This window comes from Cydia strobilella, chromosome 13, assembly GCF_947568885.1.
Source record: "Cydia strobilella chromosome 13, ilCydStro3.1, whole genome shotgun sequence".
In the NCBI taxonomy this organism is placed as follows: domain Eukaryota; kingdom Metazoa; phylum Arthropoda; class Insecta; order Lepidoptera; family Tortricidae; genus Cydia; species Cydia strobilella.
Genome location: NC_086053.1, coordinates 11,540,502 through 11,561,510, shown reverse-complemented (window position 1 = coordinate 11,561,510; position 21,009 = coordinate 11,540,502). Strand labels below are relative to the sequence as shown.

At 36.9% G+C, this 21,009-nt stretch overlaps 1 protein-coding gene across 1 annotated transcript in view; it reads right to left on the bottom strand.

Moving 5' to 3' along the window:
* Window positions 1–948: 948 nt before the first annotated feature.
* LOC134746785 (MOXD1 homolog 1-like) overlaps window positions 949–21,009 on the bottom strand; it is a 75,637-nt gene continuing 55,576 nt past the window's right edge. The window contains exons 3-13 of the mRNA XM_063681328.1: window positions 14,457–14,606; window positions 12,140–12,298; window positions 11,546–11,858; window positions 10,120–10,221; window positions 9,357–9,520; window positions 8,578–8,694; window positions 7,513–7,659; window positions 5,197–5,351; window positions 4,252–4,352; window positions 3,130–3,296; window positions 949–1,135 (exon numbers count right to left, since the gene is read on the bottom strand). Coding sequence (XP_063537398.1) covers window positions 956–1,135; window positions 3,130–3,296; window positions 4,252–4,352; window positions 5,197–5,351; window positions 7,513–7,659; window positions 8,578–8,694; window positions 9,357–9,520; window positions 10,120–10,221; window positions 11,546–11,858; window positions 12,140–12,298; window positions 14,457–14,606 — 1,755 coding nt within the window. The 3' untranslated portion in view covers window positions 949–955. The remainder of the gene's footprint in view (window positions 1,136–3,129; window positions 3,297–4,251; window positions 4,353–5,196; window positions 5,352–7,512; window positions 7,660–8,577; window positions 8,695–9,356; window positions 9,521–10,119; window positions 10,222–11,545; window positions 11,859–12,139; window positions 12,299–14,456; window positions 14,607–21,009) is intronic.

Here is a 21,009-nt window from a genome sequence, read left to right as displayed (position 1 = left end):
CGTTACTCGCCTTAAAACAACTATTTACGTAAATGTACGTAATTGCTCCTCTGATGGCCCAGCGCTGGACCAGCGAGATGGCCATGCGATGGTTGAGAGCACGCACTATGAAATAGGCCACGCGTTATAGGTGCGTACGCGCCATCGCTGGCCCACAACCTTTGATGTGCGGAGGAAAAACTGACACCGCAGTCATCCCTTCGTCATCCTGCAGCGCCATAAGCGATCAGACACCACTACCCTCTCTACACACAGTATGATGGCCCATCGTGTAGAGGAGCCATAAGACTGAATCGCATGCCGACGTGTCCATGAGCAAAAACTCATAAGTACAAAAATCACAAACATACATTCACTCCATTAAACACATGCGAAAGAAATCCCATATAGGATTTATTCTTAATAATTTAACACACGTTTGTCGAAAAACGAAAAATGTTTCATACAAACTGACACCATTCTATTAGAAAACAAGTCTGCTCGTAAATTAAATAAATACTAACATAATAGTACGTATGAGTATAACTAAATCATCCAAATCTTACAGATTGGTAATTTATCATACAATTAAGACTGATATGACTCAACTTCTTGATAAAAAATCTAACAGATTTAATATGTACCAACTTGGATCAGTACGGTCACAGACCCATTGTTGACCCATCTAAGGTTCAAGCTAATTTGGTTGTCAATGCTAACGGTATGAAATGTCCAATGTAAAGTATACCCTAAATAGCTCAGCACTTACCGTGACTGTACTAATCGTAGTCAAAAACTTAGCAAAGTATTATTGACGTCTCCTAAATTGTTACGGATATCTGTCCTAACTATATAGAAGTGATAAATATAGTCTTAAGTCTTTTCCAGATTTTTTGTAGTAGATAATTATAAACAATTCAAAAAGAAAAACAACAATCATTGGCCTCGGTGTATTAAAAAATACAGTAATTTATAATTACCGCGCGACTATGACCGCGCATACAGCCAAAATGGCGGATATGAAGGAACTGCTTATGCCATTGGCGGATTTAGTTACGGAGTTCTGTGGTAGCACACTTTTGTAGTTACATGACTTCTCTGCCGCCTCGTTGCTGACCAGTTCCACGTAGTCAGGGTAGTTTTGGATTTGTATTGGCTGAAAAAAAAAACATGCTAATTACTTAAATATTACTATACTTTTTTGTGGAAACACCACGATCTTGTACATACAATTTTGTAAAATAGGAAGATTTTAGGAAAAAATGTAACTGCTTCAGATAGGATTGAATTTCTTGTGATAGGTGGGAGTATTATCCTCGTGTGCCGGTTTTTTTTTTTTTCAAATAGTTTCCTCGTACGTGGATCCGCGTTTCGGCATACGAGGACTTATATTTTATCTGCTCGGTTCGATTGATTTGAAACAAAAAAGAATACAAATGGCGTCGAAACTGAATTCAAAAAAAAAAAAAAAAGACCTGCATTTTAAAGCCATTCTGTTTTACTTTAAATTAAAAATAAACTGAGTTGTTCAAAGAATTAATAATAGTAGAGGAAATGTTAAACTCTAAGAATAATGCCTGATTATGTAACAGCTAAAATATATATCGCAGCTAAAATATCAAAAATATATGTCACACTAACAATATTCGTGAAATAGAACCTAAATAATTGTCGTTAATCTTTTTTGAACCCTTTTTTATCCTTTTTAGTTAAAAAACTTACATAGATTAACAAATTATATTTCACACATGTTGATTTGAAACAACTAGAACTCTTGTTCGTCTAAGAATAACAGCCTTCAGGCCTACAGCACTACAGCGGCATGTGAGATATTATTTCTGTAAACAGAGACCTAAGTAATAGCGTTTGTAACACTCGGGCTTACTCCGTTGAGGGGGTAATCTGACTCCGTACCGATAAGTAGATAATTTCGAGTTAAGCTTATCAAAATAGTTGATAAAACAAGTACTTATGAAACTTTTTAAACAAGTTAATTCCATAAATTCTAAACAGCAAAGGACCAACGGGAAAAAACTTAAGTAGGATAAGTAGTTAGTAAGCTTTAATTTTTTAGTTTAAAAAATATTTATTGTTTAGATGTCTGGCAAGGTCTGAATTTATAAAATTTGCTTTCAAACACTCAAGGGCATATCACGTTACGAACGTCCAGTTTGAATGTAAGCTATATCCTTGGGCTAAAATGTTCAGCAGTATGAATGTTATCCTGAAACATTCCATGGTTAACTTCAGATAGAATTTATTTGATATTTAATACCTCTGTTGATATCTGAGCATCAAAAGTAGCGGTTCAGACTACGCGTCAAAAGTATCTACTTACTACCATTATCTTACCACTGTACATTATTTATCAGTACACATTGGCCTAGCATTCAAAAGAAGCTCCGTCTATGTATAGACTATTCCGGTGGAATCGTCTCTTTCTGATGATATTCTTTTGAAAGCACCCGTTGAGCTAGTTTCGCACTTATTAATGAGGGCTACCGCGTTTAATTTCGCCGCTAGGGGCGCTAGTGTAGATGGAGGTCTTTCAAAATGTCAAATGCATAGAAGTTTTGGGGGTTTCAACCTTTTTTATCGGGAATTTTTACTCCTTATTCATATTAACTTAACTAACTTAGCGGTTTCACTCACGTGTTTTTAACCGCTAAGTTAGTTAAGTTAATATGTCTCACGATAGTTTAAATTCGATCTTTGATTAATCATGGTAAACAATAGATATAGCTCAATAAATGTTAGTAGTTTTAAAAAGTGCCAACTAAAATATATGCAAAATCAAACAGGTTGAAAAAGTGGCACATTTAGACGTTAAAATACCCTTGTATTAGAACGTATTGATTTTATAAAAATAAGCATAGAATTATATATCATAGCATTTTTATGCGCATGTTTTTATAAGTATTTATGTTAAGGTTAGTTTTTGTTAGTTTGTATGTTCCCCTATTAATATCTGTATTCCTAGCATGTAAGTGGATTGGTTTTAAACTGTAAACTTACATTGTTTCCAATAAATAAATCAAAAAAATAGAAGAATTTTGAGAATCGGTTTTCTGGATCTACATCTACAGTGGCGTCAACTGGTGAGCACAAAAACGGTAGCCCTTATTGAAATAAAATCTTGTAAATACATACCGCTCCCCAATTATCATCCCTCTTCTTGCAGAACGTCATATGCATGCCCTTGTATAATGTCTTCTCAATCTGCTCGGTCAGCACCGACTCGGACCACGGCATCTGGTTGAGATGAGCTAGAAACGTCTTGTTTTGGAACTCGGCGGGCTCGCGGATTATCAGCTCCTCTGGAAAGGTGATTGGGGAATTTTAGCCGTATGTGACGGGTGATTAGGTTGAAATTTGTTGATTTGTTGGGTTACGACAGTAAGAACAAATATGTCACTTATACAATATCAACAATATCACCAAAACAAATGAGGAGCTTTCTGGAATACTTATAGGTATGTAAGTGTCCTTCGTATATTCATAATGTGGGAAATTGAAATTTACATCAAAATTACATGGCATATTTGTGTGATAAACACGGATACTTTATTGTTAATTATATCTATAGCCTCGTGAGTCTAAATGTACATTAAAATGTACATATTCATTGCAATCTAATTTGAACCTTTCATGAAACAAATAAAGTAGCATTTCTTTTGTTTCACTGCGTTGTAAAACAAACGAAATTCGTTCTAATTTACTCATATCACAAGGTTCAAATTAAAAATTGAAAAACTTTCTATGGTGGGTATTAGGAGGATAATCAAGGACATAAATATCTGTGTTTTGACGACCGGTCTGGCCTAGTGGTTAGTGACCATGCCTGCGAAGCCGATGGTCCTGGGTTTGAATCCCGGTAAGGGCATTTATTTGTGTGAGGAGCACAGATATTTGTTCCTGAGGTGTCTTCTATGTATTTTGTGTCTTTTATGTATTTAAAGGGGCCACTGACTATCAGTCCGCCAGACGATATCGGCTTGTCAGTTGTTCGGAACTGTCAAATTTTTGTTCTAACTGACAGGCCGATATCGTATGTATTATATGTATATATCGTTGTCTGAGTACCCTTAACACAAGCCTCCTAGGGCTTACCGTTTGACTTAGTCGATCTTTGTAAGAATGTCCTATAATATTTATTTATTTATGATCACACAAATACCTAAATGTCCTACCGGGATTCGAACCTAGCACCAGCATCATACGCAATATCGCAAACACCTAGGTTAAAGGAGCTAAATAATAAATTATACTCACTCATAAGTCCTACTCCTTGGTCATCGCCCTGCATAGCTTCAGATTCTGATGCGTGTTGTCTTATGTCAAACTCCATCTTTGGTGGTAAGTTCTCCAAATTGCTGCGAATAAATTTTCATTTTGAAAATATTTCTCATATCTTCTCCTTATCTTAGGGCGGTTGCCTCCTAAGAGTGCCCAAGAGTGACCGCTTTAATAACCTATTCTGATATAACAAAACCTCCGTAAACTCGGACAGAAAATAAATATATTAAAACGGGTCATAATTTTTGGCTGATCGTTGATATTGATATTTTGACTAGTCGGATATTGACGCAAACACTAATACTTTTTAGCAACTGGTGTTTCAAATGTGATTTCTTATTTTTGTGGTAGCGTTTGTCAGTGGTATATTACAATTAAAACGAACCGGGCTTCGAATCTAACGACTTGTTGTTGGGAAGCACTATAAACGAGCTACAACGTATATAGCCAATATTGAAAATTGACACAAACTTAACATGAAGGGACATGACCCTAAAAACCAAACTTTCCCGAAATAGATATGTTGAACCGAAAACACTAAAGAAAAAGTGACCAGTATATATATAGGTAGTAGTGTGACTACTTAAAAAACAAATCAAAATAATTCATAAAAATAATTTGATTTGTTCCCTAGTTGGGCAAACTTTCCCGCTTAGTTAGGTCGTTCGTTCGTTCAAAACAAGGTTTTCACAATTCAGGATTATAACAACATGCAGATTTAAACCTTACGTATGGAGCATAAGCCTTATTTTTTTAGTAGACTTCATAAAATAATGCGTTCAAACTCGGAGCGTTATGCGATATCGATAACTTTGGCTTTCACGAAAATCTGATTTTAATAGGGGCATAGAATAAAGATAATTCGGCAAAAAGATTTTTCCATGTTTTACTTTAACCAGCTATAAATAAAGTCCAACTTACCCTGAGGATAGGAAGATGTTTTCAACGTCGGTCATGCTAAGGGTGTAGAACTCTCTGACGCCAAAAGTTTCGAAAAACTCTTTGACTGGCGTCATAGAGTAACATCCTGCTAGTTCCGTGCGAGGGTAGTATAGCACGAATGATAGGCACATTTCCTGTAGGCAATAAAAATACAAATTAAAACATAATAATAATAAAAAATGAGAGATTGTCATTGCAAAGTGTGCCTTTCTTTGCTCATTACCTACTTGAAACAGTGCAAACACATAACGATGAAACAAATCGAAATTAGAGTTTTGAATGATTCACGGTTAGTTTCACTAGACTTATATAAATAATACAAAAGGTAATCATGGTCTATATCCTGGTCAATATAAGTCTAGTGACAAATCGAAATGTTTTAGAAATAATGGATGTGTTAAAAAGCTGGTGGACTAGCGGTAAGAGCGTGCGACTTGCAATCTGGAGGTCGCGGGTTCAAACCCCGGCTCGTACCAATGAGTTTTTCGGAACTAATGTACGACATCATCATCCTTCGCTTGCCGTTGTCCCATTCACTTGGGGTCGGCGCAGCATGTCTTTTTCTTCCATACCTCTCTGTCACCCGTCATCTCATCATCCACTTGCGTTACTTTCATATCATCTTTCACACAGTCCATCCACCTTTTCCTCGGTTTCGGTATTCGTAACTAATGTACGACATATCATTTGATATTACCAGTCGCTTTTCGGTGAGGGAAAACATCGTAAGGGAACCGGACTAATTCCAATAAGGCCTGGAATAAGGGTTGGAAGGTCTGATGGCAGTCGCTTTCGTAAAAACCAATCCTACGCCAATCCTTGGGATTAGTTGCCAGCGGACCCCAGGCTCCCATGAGCCGTGGCAAAAATGCCGGGACAACGCGAGAAAGATGGATGTGTTTTAGAAATACAAGTAATAGATTACTAAGGGAAACACTAACTTGGTAGAGTCTGTGCGGCAAGAGAAGAGTTGTGGAATGTATTGAGCTCCCTCTACATTCCACGACCTCTCTTTCCGCACAGACTAGCTTCCTTTCCATTAACTGAAGAATAAACTCCTTTTGATTAATAAAAAAATAAAGACTGGCTGGCTGACTTGACTTTTCTTTATGCACACAAGTGACATTAAAGAAGTATTTATAATGTCAGTTCGTGCAGTCATTCTAGTTAAACAACATGAATTATTTAATTTTATGAGTAACCAATACAGTTTTCTCTTTTCCAAGCAGTTCGTCAATCATGTATATTTAGTGCGTTTATTGCAGTTTAGTTTGTAAAATGTAAAATGTTCAGTGTGACTAAAATAGTGAAGTGATTCAACAAGAATGTACCAAAACATGCGAGACCCTATTTATTTTTTTAATCTTTATTGCACAGAAGAAAAGGTGGACTTAATGCCAAAAACATTCTCTACCAGTCAACCTGAAATACCTATAAGACCGGTAAGTACATACACACTGTAATAACATTTGAACTCGGTATCAGAATTTACATAGCAATATTTTCTTTACAAATAGCTAGGTTACGTCTACACGTGTACAGGCTTTCCTAAGAATAATCTATCAGTGAATCCTTGGAAAACAAATCAAATACTTTAAGTATATAATGTTTTTCTTTCCTTTTCCACGTATTAAGGGACCCGGGTCCATCAAAATACATTACAGATATAGTGTAAACACACACCAGACAGACGAAATTGTGCCTTGTTTCAAGTCCTTAACCCTTAATTGCATGATTTTTTCATTTTTATTTATTTTATTTTGCCCGAAATGAATATAAATTATGTGTTGCGTAATTGTTTGCTGATTATGGGAAAAATGGTAAAAAAATATAACCTCGATTTTTACTACGAAATCAGTGTTAGAAGTTGCATAGGCTAAATCATATTTATGTAAATATATATTTTTCAGTAAATTCACTATATAATTTTACTACCATCAGAAAGGTACACTATTTGTGATATACCCATGATAAAGTTTTTAAATATAAAATAATTACAAACCCCGAAAAAACGTTCAAAGCACATACTAAAAATCACCAAATCCTGTTTTTTTTTCAAGTTTTCTGACATTTCGTCTTAAAACTAATGTAATTTTTATAAATTAAAATACTGCGTAAATTTAGGTAAAAAATCGGAAAACGGATTAGTTTTACTATTGTAATAATACATAGGAACAAATAGATTTTATCTAATTATGTATAAAATTAGACGTTTTGTTGTGTAGGCTGCATCCTACACTATATATTTAAGGGTTAAGAACCTCGATATGTTAAAGTTTACGAAAATTATTTTACCTGTGATGCGGAATAACCTCCCAAAATAGGTTTATCGCGGCTCGAACTGTCGTAAGTGCACTCTGTGATCAAAGTGTCACCTTTAAAAAACCTTCTGCCTCCCGGCACGATGCGGGATTGTTGATAGCGGACATCGTAGGAGTTTTCCTGTAAATAAAATCGTTCATAAAAGCGCCATCTAGGAAAAGCGCTACGTACTACTAAAATGTAGCTACTGTAGAGGGCTGTTTTGTTGACGACGAGATTAAAACGTTATCATTTCGCGCGACAGAGGTCACTACTAGTTTCTAAAACTTGACGAAAGAATACATAATGTAACTAACTTATTTCTCAATTGTCATAGTTTTCGGTATTATTATAAGTACCTAATTATTACACATGTCACGGCATGATAAGAACGAACAGTCTGGGCAGTGTTATGTTTTCCTCGTATCAAAAAATATCCCCTATTTAATTTCACTGCCATCTAGTGAAGCAAATCCGAGGCAAGTTGTTTGTTTCCTTAGCATTGTTTGCAAGTTACATCGCGTTTAGAGTTTAATGCGCTAGATAGCGCGGCAAAAGTTCGTAATTATAATAATAGATGGCGCAACGTGTGGATGTTTTGTTGCACAAAATCGGCTACTAAGGCCAGGATTACACTTGTAAGTTTTACTTACGTAAGTAGGGACAAAGCTATTTGCTAGAATGAGATAAAGATATTCATATCTCATTCTGTAGTATAGCTGTGTCCCTACTTACGTAAGTAAAACTTACAAGTGTAATCCTGGCCTAATTTCGGCTAGTGACTAGCCGCTAGTCCAATTGTACGATTCCCACCGATCGGCTCAAGTCGGGCCGCGTTGGAGCGCATTTTCAATGTGCCTATACATTATGACAAAAACTTAATACTTTGTATGGCAGAGGCGATGCCGCCCGGCCGGAGCCGTCCGCGTCCGCGAGGAGCCGACCAGCTTGCATCCGTACAAATGTGCAATGGTATCCGACTTTGGCCGTTCGGTGGGAGTCGTACTTTAGTTTTTTATTTTTATGATAACTCAAATATAGTAAAATACGAACACGAACCTCTGATATTCTCGGTAGTTCGTTATTTCCTCTGACGTGCTTCAATGAAATCTTTGTCGCAGTACCATGTGCATGGAGAAGGACGGATACGATGTTAATGCCTTCTTCGGGCATGGTCTGAAATAAGGGAAAATGATTATTAGGAAATGTTAGCAATTTATTATACACCTAAACCTTCCTTAAGAATCACTCTATTGATGAGTTTTTGAGTTTATCGCGAACATACAGACAAGACAGACGCGACGGAGGACTTTGTTTTATAATATGTAGTGAATTAGTGATTAACACGCATCCAAGATTAAGTTATGAGTAAAAACACAAAAAAATTGTTATGGAAACAAAAACAGTCTACATCAAAAATTTTAAATGTTTTGAGATCTTAGAGGACTGGCTAAAAGTTAATGTATTTTCTAAATATAAATTATACAATATCAAGATTTAAATTTTACGATTTATATGGTCGTTCACTCTAGCGCAACTGAAACACATTAGTGAGAGAGTACTAAGTGGTTAAGTTCCATCTCTTCCTTTTATCACTATAATAAGTAATAACACTAATAACAAATGGCAACTTACACTATTCGTACACTCGGGGCTACAAATGCCGACGGTCCTGTACTGCTTTTGTCTAGGCGGAATAACGTGGAGCGCGGACACTCCTACTCCGGCCCCTAAAAGGGCCGCGTCGTGTGCTCGCAGGGCCGGTGTGTGGTGGATCCTAATGCCGGAGTTTTCTACCAGTGTGACTATAATAACATTAATAACAAATTGCAACTTACACTATTCGTACACTCAGGGCTACAAATGCCGACGGTCCTGTACTGCTTTTGTTTAGGCGGAATAACGTGGAGCGCGGACACTCCCACTCCGGCCCCTAAAAGGGCCGCGTCGTGCGCTCGCAGTGCCGGTGTGTAGTGGATCCTTATGCCGGAGTTGTCTAGCACTGAAATGGAAAATAGATAATGTAGTTTTAAATAAACAGAGTCACAAAAACTAGTTCTGTCAAAGTTGCCATGCAAAGCTCGCGCTATTTTACAAGCTTTTATTTAACTTGCATTGTTTGTATGTATCCATGTATGTATGGGTCAAATCTTGCAAGCTAAATTAGACCCACTTCCTATTATTTGGTTGAGCTAAAACTTCACTAATACCAGGAATGGAGCACTCCGCGATTTCTTCGCGTCGCTACAAGTATATGCGGCCCACACCAATTTTGGTGTTTAGCACCTAGCTGTAGTAGTTGCCGCGCACCGCTACGGTCGCCTGCTCGCGTATGCGCTTACATCTCTCGTAATAAACTCGTATGAAATTGTAACGTTTAAATAACACTTGCACAGTCGGGACTATCAGAATCACTGCCAACTTAGCTTGGCCTAACTCTAACTGCCTGTTAAAAGAATTTGCTTGTAAAATATTGATTTTTTTGCCAAAAAACTTATTTGAAGTAGTATAGTTTTTATATCTTCTTTAACTTCTTTCTAAATAATTGTATAGTAAGTATTAGTAGTATTGTATTGTAACCCTAATAATAAATGAACCCACCTTCATGAAGCGCCTGATTGTCGTAATGAACCTCCAGCATGTAGAACGACACGCCCGTGTTCTTGCCCAGCGGGATGCCAACGTTTTCCGGAAGGAATTCGCCTGATGGAATTAACATTCAATTACCACTAAAATACATGTTAAATCAGAGCAAGAAGGTTGCAAATCAAATGAGGTTTGAGGTGAGAACTGAAGACTTGAATGATAATTTGTTAAAGATTATGTACAGTTAGATTTGCAAGGTAGATGCGGGTGGTGATCAATATTAATTTCTCGAACTCTTCATCCTTCGACCGCAGGATTTTTAACGTAAATAATGGTATCAATCGAGTACAACCAGAAATATTAGATACATAGAAATGTATAAAATAAAATGGATTTCCTACTAAAGAGGGACCGAAATTTTCAGCATTCGCGGCAGTATAGTGCAGTGTCCACACTGTAGGCCTTAGTAACCTTTTTCTTTGTACATATATACGAGTATTATGTGCGCATTTCATTGCATATTTCAAATGCTGGCGTTTCTACATTAAATAAACATCTAAACATTAAATAAAATAAACAGTTTTGACTTATTCACAGTGTTAGTGGTTGCTGTAACTGTTCCAAATTTTAGGTAAGCATCTTATCTACGTCAAACGGTCTCCGAGAAAAACGCATTTCACCGATTTGCAAAATCAGAGTGATCCCATTAAATGCTCCATGAACAAACATTTGTACGAAGCACTAGAAATATAATTTTTATTTTTAAATAAAATATCGACCAATTAACAAACTCTCATCCAATAATACATCATAGAAGCCCTGTCCGTTGTTCCGGCCACAATTCATATTTCCAACCAAAAGGTCTTACGTATAGTAGAGTTTCATGGAATTTAAGCTGTTTTAGGTTTGAATATTGGAATACCTGATTGGTGATGCCGGAAACCGCACTGGATGCAATGGCTTTGTGGTTTGTCAATCGTTATTTTATACTAAAAGCCACAAACAATTGAATATTTTGAAAACGTTATGCAAAACCTCGAATTTATATCGCATTGCATACTACATGCAATGCATTAACATATTCCACTTCTATTCGTTCTTCAGTATAACGTCAACTAAATTAGTGTGCTATGAATGACAAAATTATTGACAGTTTTTTTCCTTAATCGAGGAATATGGATAATTGGATACAAGTGAAAGTAACAGGTTTCTCAAGACTGCAATAGATATTCAAACAGACAGTCATACAGAGCCAGACTTTCGCATTTATATTAACACAATTCAAATTTCTAACGCAGCATTTTTAAGGGCACATACCTAACAACAACGGTAGACGGTTGCTCAAGACAGAAAGGCGTGGAAGGATGTTGTGGAGGCCCTATGCACAATAAAATTTACATAACTATTGTTACAAAAATCTGAATATTTCAAAATGACTTACCTTTAGATCCAATAGCCCAAGCAGCAACCGGCGTAACACAAGCCGCCCATTCACTAGGCCTACTTGGCCCATAGAACCCATCCTGATTTGCCCATTCCTTCCACAAATGTTGATCAGGATCCTCGGCACATTCGTATAGGACCATATGATGAACAGGAGAGAGGCTATTTTTCTCTAGCATAGGGACGCCGTCTCTGATTGGTCGACTGTCGATCAGAGGCTGGTAGCCTACGATGTGGTGCTTCATGGGTAGATCAGGTGCTTTAAATATCTTGCACCAGAATAGAGTTGCCATGTCGTGGGGTATTGTGAGCTGGAAAGAAAATTTAAGAATATTATTAAAAAGTGGTAAACATTAAAATAGCTGAGCTGGTTGCCTCGCTCGAGCGTCCTCTCAGTTAGTGCGCTAAAAACCAAATGATATTAAAAAACACGGAACCCTAAAACAATACATTTTTTCGAAGTAAATAATGCCTAGTATTATTAAGGATCTCGGGTTAATAGTATAGCTAATATAATTAATGTGTAACAAAGTAGGGTTTATAATCGTCTTTCAAACCATAAAAAAGTCGGTTTTAAATCAAGACAACTTACATTATTTATCCGCACATCCCAATGCCTCAAAGGTATGGTCTCCGGCTTGGACACGGGCAGCAGTAGTCTGAGGGGCCTGGAGCCACTTTTCACGTGTTTCGGCAGCTCTCCGTCGGAGCCGTCGGGGCCGAGCGCCCAGAGTACTTGCAATGTGTCGTCCTGTTGAAATTAAATAAAGGTAAAACAAGGTTTTCTGACACTTTTCTATCAATCTTTGACGATTCGTTGAATCGGATCGTTGAAAAAACAATTGAGGCTCATTGAAATTTTTCAAACTGATGGATTACTTCTGCGATTGGCTCTTCTGTAAAGTTTGTCGACCCCTGTTCTGGGGGGTTCCAAAAGATTTTGACTTTTTTGCTCGATAGAAAAAATCACGAAGGTGAATGCACTTTAAAAAATTATAATAAATTTTGCACAATAACTAAAAATATGAAAATATTCTAAAATTGTGCAATATTATGCTTGAGGGAACTCAGCGATTACTTTTTTTAGTTAAAACACATAAAAAATTAAATTCAAAAACATGATATCCGCGGTCCCGAGCACGGACATACTCGTACAGCTCGCTCACGCTTTCGCTGAATGAGACAGAGAAGAACACGAACCTACTGGGCCTTAAGGGTATCTCTTTCTGTGCCCATTGCAGTATCTTCGGATTGTTCAATTAGCAGGGCTTTAACTTTTAATAATTAATTATTAAGAACACATGGGTTCGATGTTTCAACAGTTCTGTAACGTAATGACAACAAAAAACCTGGATATCATAACTGTCGCAATTAATTATTGTGTGACTGAAGAGGTGACGACAATATGACTTATGATAAAAACTTATTAATATTAGATATTTCTTATAGTCGGTGGCTTTTATCAGGGTTATACAAATAAAACCTGGCCCTATACCCTTAATTACCCTTACCCTTACCCTTTACCCATTACCCTTTGCATTTTACGATTTATTTACAGCTACAATTTTGTAGAGATTTGTAGTTTGAATGATTTTCCAACGTATGGAGACAGTTTGAGACCCGGGAAAGGACATATGATACTTTTTATAATTTTTTTTTTTTTAGAGTATGAAAGATTGAGTGTTATAACCAAATTGATTTATAAGAAACAATAAAATATTATTTGTGTTTTATCAATCATCATCATCATTCCACGCAGATGAAGTCGCGGGCTAGTAATACATAAAATCCGAAATCCAAAAATAAATATTTCGCCTAACCAAAATGTCTCAAGTTTAACTGCCAGGCCTGATTGATAAAGCAATTACCTAAGCATCTCCGACAAAGTGAATCTTCGGAGATAACGATGAAAGCTTGATTTGCATTCAGAGCATGATTTACTATGTAAGTATACAGAGGGGGTGGGCTAATGACTCTGCTCTTCCTTTAATTTGGTTTGCTGAACACTTGTTATTTATAGACAAAATGATATAAAATTGTTCGACAAGACACGTGCATCACAATAATCCTTGCAACTTCTAGCTTTTTTCGTAACCTGATGATGATGATGTCCTCCCAGACGTATCCGTCGACGGCCACACCCGGACAAATAAGTATCAGGTATTCAGTAAATTCTGACGTGCATGGGCTCAAACGTGACTTGAGAAACCGAGTTTTGTTTTAAGCTTCCGGCCACAAGACATGCAGTAAAACTCGCCATTTGAGTCGTAAGTGTATGTGTAGGAGGGCTTGGTCCGAGATTTTCGAAGCTGGCGTTTAGCGTCAAGATCTTCGAGGAGTGCACTTTCGAAGTCGTTGAGAACAGTGTTGATCGCAGTTCACCAGTCCGATCTCCGAGTTGCAACCGACCGACCGAACCGAACCGAACCGAACTGAACCGAGTCGTAGTTTCGTCACACACATATTAAGCAAATACCTAACGTTCCCTCTATTTCACGACTCGTCGCTATGAAATGCGTCCACATTGTCCCGCTACCTCCTTTATGGTCTACCACTGCCCTGGTTATCTTGTACTTTTAATATCTGGTTACAGGTTTGCAATTTGCGGAAACTTTCAAAAAAGTTGGAAAGGTTCTTGAAAATTTCAGTAAAATTTCATAGGAAATTAAGGAAACTTTCATTTTGCAAGGAAAAATTTAGATCCCCATACAAAAATATGAGATGATGCCGAAATTTTTTAATGTGGAAATTTCGCAATTTGGAAACATTCCGACGGCACATCGCTTTACATTTTTTCTTAGTACTTATTAGGTTATGATATTTACTTATTTTCGGGAAAGGAAATCGTCCGCGTTAAGCCTGCTTTGCAAGATGACTTGATTTTTAATGAGATACAAAATATTACTTACGCCAATAACAAAGTCCTGTATGTCACACGTGTCCAGCATCCTTCTGAACTCGACAGTGGTGTGCGTGTCATTCTGGTAGCCGGAGATCAGCTCGACGTTCTGCACCTCGTCGGCCACAGCTCTGTCTTCGAACGTTAGTCCGTGGCAATCCTGAAAAGAAAATAAGACATAAGAATATGTAAAAAAACATATGCAATCAAAAATTCAATAATAAAATTATGTATTTTTAAGTACATTATGTTCAAATCTTGAAATATCCACCTGGGCCCTTTTTTGTAAAGCTACAAATTGCATTTTAAACAGAGTTCTCAGCATTGGTAAAACGCGTGTAAATCGCATTTTTATTGCCAGTTTTATGTAGTCGTAGCTTTCTAAAATAGGACTAGTCTAGATAATGAAAAGCAGGGGGTAAAGGCAAGGGACCGATTAATTTGACAGTATTTTAAGACGGCCCGTGTCCTGTGGTAGTCTTTTGCACGATATAATGATGATAAACATAATATTTTACGTGAGGCCCTTCGTTTTATTCATAAATATTCCTTTTAATAGACCATATACTTTCATGGCTCGTAAGGTTTTCTTGGGAGATTATTTCACATTTCCACAGGAAATTGAAGTCTGTTGCTAAAATATGACCAGGCGTCAGACAGGTGACGGCCTGACGGCGAAGACGAGTTCCGTACATTTCCGGACTCGGTATAACCAACGTAATATTTGAATTTTGCTGAATGAGCAGTTTTTTTGGCGTGAACTCCGAATATGAATGTGCAATAACGTAGGGTAGCTAATTTATTTTTATAACCCTTACTAGCTTTTGCCCGCGACTTCGTCTGCGTGGAATTAATAATTTGGGTACCTTAATTCTTAAACAAATCTGCTTTTTAATCCATCCTTTTTCACCCCCAAATTGGTCCAGACTATACATTTCCACCCTATTTTTTACACCCTTAAGGGATGATTTCGGAGATAAAAGTTATTCTATATCATTGAGCTGTGGTCAAACTATCCCCATACCAAGTTTCATCTAAATCGGTTCAGCGGTTATTGGTTCCCCATACAAATTTCCACCCCCCTTTTCACCCCCTTGAGGGGTGAGTTCTGGGATAAAAAGTATCCTTTGTCCTTCCCCGGGACTTAAGCTATGTGTATACCAAATTTCAACTAAATCGGTTCAGCGGTTTAAGCGTGAAGAGGTAACACACACACAGACAGACAGACAGACAGACTTTCGCATTTATAATATTATATATATTATATATATATATATATGGATATATATGGATATATGGATAGTATGGATGTCCACAACGTTAAAACATACCTAACGTATGACGCTCTTTTTCGTTCTGAGATAAAACGATATATAAATCTATTGCCAAATGTACTTAAGTTAATCTAAACATAAAACCACGGTATCACTTAACTAGGCATAATTGTATTCTCTCTTTTAAACCTTAACTACATAAACAACACTCAAACGCTGATTGACTGTCAGATGACATCTCTTAAAATGATTTGTTTATTGATTCAATAAAGAAACTCTTCGATGTTTAATTACTCTCGATCTCCATTCTAAAAGTAAATAAGTGCTCCCGACTCCAAGGTCAATATTAACAACCGCATTTCAAGACGACATTAGAACATGAAACTTATAAATTTTGGCTAACGTAAAATCACAGCCTTAAAATGATTAACAGCTCACAAGTATAGGTAATATAATTCATAAATGCGCTACAAGCTTCAATTAGCTATGAATCTTTTGTCTTTATTTGTCATTTTGACTTATGTTTTTGTAAGAAAGGGATAAAAACATAATTATATTAACTCTATTTAATAAGCTTAGGCGCTAAAATAATTAATTAGTGTTCAGTCTCGAATTTTAAGCTAGTTAATTTCAGATTCATATTGTATTTATAAATATTTGCTAGGGAATCAAAAATAAATAAATCAGTTACTTTACTAGAAACATGATAAGAAAAAAAAAACAAGATTTTGGTGGTGTATGCACGCATGTTTGTAAAAACCGGCCAAGTGCGAGTCGGACTCGCGCACCGAGGGTTCCGTACTTTTTAGTATTTGTTGTTATAGCGGCAACAGAAATACATCATCTGTGAAAATTTCAACTGTCTAGCTATCACGGTTCATGAGATACAGCCTGGTGACAAACGGACAGCGGAGTCTTAGTAATAGGGTCCCGTTTTCACCCTTTGGGTACGGAACCCTAAAAAGCACGTCATTAAAGAAATATATTATTAACACTGTACTTCACTTGAAATACGAGCATTAAAGCATAATTTACGGCACTTGCACGTCCCGAAAGTTAAAATGACTATTCCACAAGAAAAACGGGCAGCTCGAAGGACGTCCACACCATTTACTTGCCCTATCTCTAATCCCCCGACTCCAACTTAAGATTTGTGCCTTCAAAAGTAATATTAAATTCCAAACTTAGTTAAAGGATACTTTAATATTTATAAAACATCCGACCACCTATTGGCAAAACGGGATAAAAGAAAAACAGAATTTTATTTCTGCTCCAAGTATATTTGTATTAAGAAACTCAATAAAAGATACGGAAACGTCGATTAAGCGTCCGCAATTGATCGAGAAGCAAACAAAAGTTTCAGAGACGAGTCTGAACAGAACATTTTGGACCCGCAAGTAATAAAAGCAAAGCATCTGGAAGCAGATTACTTAATACAGAAGATAAGCTACGCGCGAAAAAACACGGTCCCGAATCATGGCCTGGGGCCCGTTTCTCAAATACTTGTAAATTGTAATACAAGCGGATGTCACTTTTTGACAGCTTTTGTTAGAAAGGGACTTCCACTTGTATTACAAGCTACAAGCTTTTGATAAACGAGCCCCTGGTCCACGATATGCCATAAGTGTGTATGATTTTAGGGCCCTGCCCTGAATAATGTTCGTTTACTTTTGATTTCAGGGAAGAAACCGAGGGCCTACCACGAACCACGTTCGACGTGTTGCCGGTAGTACTATTAGTTATTCTGTGGTGTTGCCTCCCTGTCACACTTACGTACGAGTCTCGTCTGTGGCAAACAACTACACCGTAGCCTGTGGATGCCTGCAACTCTAGAGATGTTACATGCGCTTTCACTCTCACCCCCTAAGCCTATGTACACCCCCTTAAGCCTATGTACACTTAGCAAAAACCTGTACACTCGTTTTTTGAAGAACCCCATACTGTAGCCCATTACATAAGTTCAAAAATTTTCTTCAAAAGTAGTAGACTATCTTAAGAGGATATATCAGCTGAGCCGCCTGAGCCCCTCAGATTTAAAATTTTTAGGTAAATATCTATGTAGCGCTGACGGGGACGGCTCCTAAGATAAGTGCGATAAAGACAACTGCAGCTTAGGGGAGAAATGCTGCGAAAAAATCTCAGTAAATAATCGAGGTTTCGTTCACGACATTTTAGTTCCAAAACTTTTTAGTTTAAAGAAATTACGAGTATCTGTGTCTGACCGTTTTGATTTTTGCGTTTATTGTTGCCGATTTTGTATGCTAGGCGTCTGTTTACGGCACATTTATTTGGCCGTTTTTAGCGCTGCTAAGTAACCTAGTTCTTATAAAAATAAGAATATCAAAAAAAGCAAAACGTACAGACACAGATACAGGTACTATTGAACTCATATATAAAAATATTCATCTTGGGCTAAAATCCAGTGAGCAAAATGTCGAGAACGTTTGTATGGAAAAATTAACACTAATGTATCCTCTTAAGCGCATGTAACACAGGCGTCTATAGGCTACGGTGACCGCTTACCATGAGGCAGGCTGTATACTTGTTTGCCGCCGACGTGGTCTAAAAAATGATTTTCTTAAAATATGTTAAGTAAAATACGTGGGTGAAGTTAACTAATCCGTGATTTGGGTATCGAAGAAATTATCCCAAACCGACCTCCATCCTTTTTGTATTCGAATCGCTTAGATAAAAAGCTATACCTTCGGTAGCGGCAGATGATATTGAAATAGGCAGATGTGCAAGTGTGCAATAAAGATAAAGGTATTTTTTTTGCCAGCAGATGTCTGAGCACGTGCCACATGTCGGGCACCTGGCGTTTGTAATGATACCAAATGTCAGTTGGGGTGAAGAATTTTATCTTGCCCTTTGTCGTTTCAATCGGTTGTCGACCTTCTGTTCGATATCTATAGACCTCAGACTAAGAATATAGCATTCAGTAGTAATGCTAAGACCGAAATGCATGTTTCAATAGGGCTGACAGGGTATTTATTATCGTCGTAGTCTTACTTTTCTGCGGTGCGAAATTAGAAAGTAACTTTGTCTGTCTGATACCTCTTCAGGCTTATTCCACTGTGAACCGATTTAGATGAAATTTGGTATAAAGATAGTGCGAGTACCTACCGGAGAAGGACGTAGGATAGGTTTTTATCAATCATGATCACCATTCCGCGCAGACGAATTCGCGGTCATTAAGCTATTTAGTCAACAATAATAATATATAAAGTTTTTTAGGTTCATTTAGAACTATAGATTTTTAATCACGGAAATATAATTATTTGTCTTATCCGTAAACTATTTACGAATCTTTTATACAAATAAATAAAATGGGAAGAGTTTTAAGAATATCTCTCCTCGCTGGCTCTTAAAATAGTCATGTTATGTTTAACTAATGGGTAAGCGATGAGTGATACGAGTTTTTAATAGACATCGGCCGTGTAGCAAAATAGAATGGGGATCCTGTTATAAACAGCAAGGGATCAGCCACAAGGGTGATTAAAATAAATATTCAAGATCTTACTATGATTCAGTATAGCTGGTCCTTAACTGTCTAAAATTAGTGTAATTTTTTATGTTTTATTCTGGGTAGCTACATAGATTTCCAATTGAATAAATATATAGCAGTATTTTAACGACTGACAGGAGGATCATCTTAGAAAAAAAAAAACCGCGCAGCAATATCGATATCGAAAAGTGTCAAGTCAACCTAATTTTCGCCCATCCTTTCTGCTTACTGTTCTCCCTTAAAATGGTAGTAAATAGCATTTTAAACAACCAAGAGCCATGTGGTTATCGGTTTGGAAACTTCCAATGCAATCAATTGGCATAGGAACAGATAGGAAAGGGCAAATAGTTCAGTGGTTTTCCGTAGCTTTGTGATAAGGAACTTACGAACTATTAAACTATGGAGCCCTCGTTTCCTTTTCTAATTGATAGTTTGGTTTAAAAACTGGAAAAATATTGCTGGAGCCTTAAAGCTTTGAGATTTCACTGTCTCGGGCGAGACTCGGTCTCGCGACTCCAGGCTACCAGTCCGCCGCTCTACTAACTGAGCTACCGCTACCGTGTAAATAAAAACATTTAGTTAACTTAGTATAGAAGACTAAAACATCGAAGTCACCTGGCAATCACCAGTTTAATAAATCAAACTCAACCAATAAGGATAACCAATTAGACAATAGCAGACAATTACGTAGATAGTTCTGTTAAACTGGTATATAATCTTAAATTACGAAGGATATGATATAAAAAGATCGGCATTGAATCGTGGGAACGGACGTGAGGCGTAAATCTGCGAATCTCTGCTAAACCAGTTTGTTGTTGTAGGTTGTAGGTATTTCATACTGCACAACTATTAAGATTAATGGTAGCCTGTGCCTGGGTTGGCGGGTGAACTTGTGTACTAATATTTTGGAAGGTTTAACGAGAGTAACACTAGGCCCGGCATGAGACGAAAAACACCTAGGATCTAACTAAGTATTGTAACGGCCTGTAATAATTTTTATTTTTTTAACCTCAACAGTTTTATGTAAATTAAATATATGTAAAATATAAAAGAATCTCTATGCTAAACCAGACTGTTGTAGGTATTTTATACTGTCCAACTAGGTATTTTAAGGTTTATATGCTGAGCTTTTGGGTCTTGAAGTGTTAGGTACACTTCAAGACCCTAATTTGTTCACAAATATTTTGGAGGCTTGTGGGGACTATGAGTCACTTACGTTTGACGTGACGTGAGAAGCGTTAGGCACGGCATATTAAGACGTTTGACGTACGTTTTTCAATAAAGATGCCCTCTTTTATAACTCAACAGTTAAGATTTTATACCTAAATGTATGTAATTTTTTATTAATCTCAGCTTTGAAGAAATCTCTGTAAAATACAGATGTCTACAGGTGATTCCATAATTGTCGAGGAAACCCTTAAAACGTGAGATTAATTGATCTTAATTAAGTTGTAGGTAGGTGGCATGAAACAATTAGTGTAATGAGGTTATAGATAAAAGATAAATACGAGAGACATGGCGGTTTGAAATTAATTCCATTAATTTAAGGTAGAAAAAGATTTTTCTTATAAAAAATATTCAAATTCATTTAAATACCTAAAAAGTTGTTTTTTTTACGATAAATCGTGGGTAAAATTGGATGTAATAAGCATAAAACTAGTCTGGACCTTAGACAATCCACTCATTTTTACGACCTTAACCGCACCTTCATAAATCCTAGATTTTGCGGCTTCTTGAGAAAAACGATCAAAATGGGATCAAAACGTTACGCAATTCTATTGTGT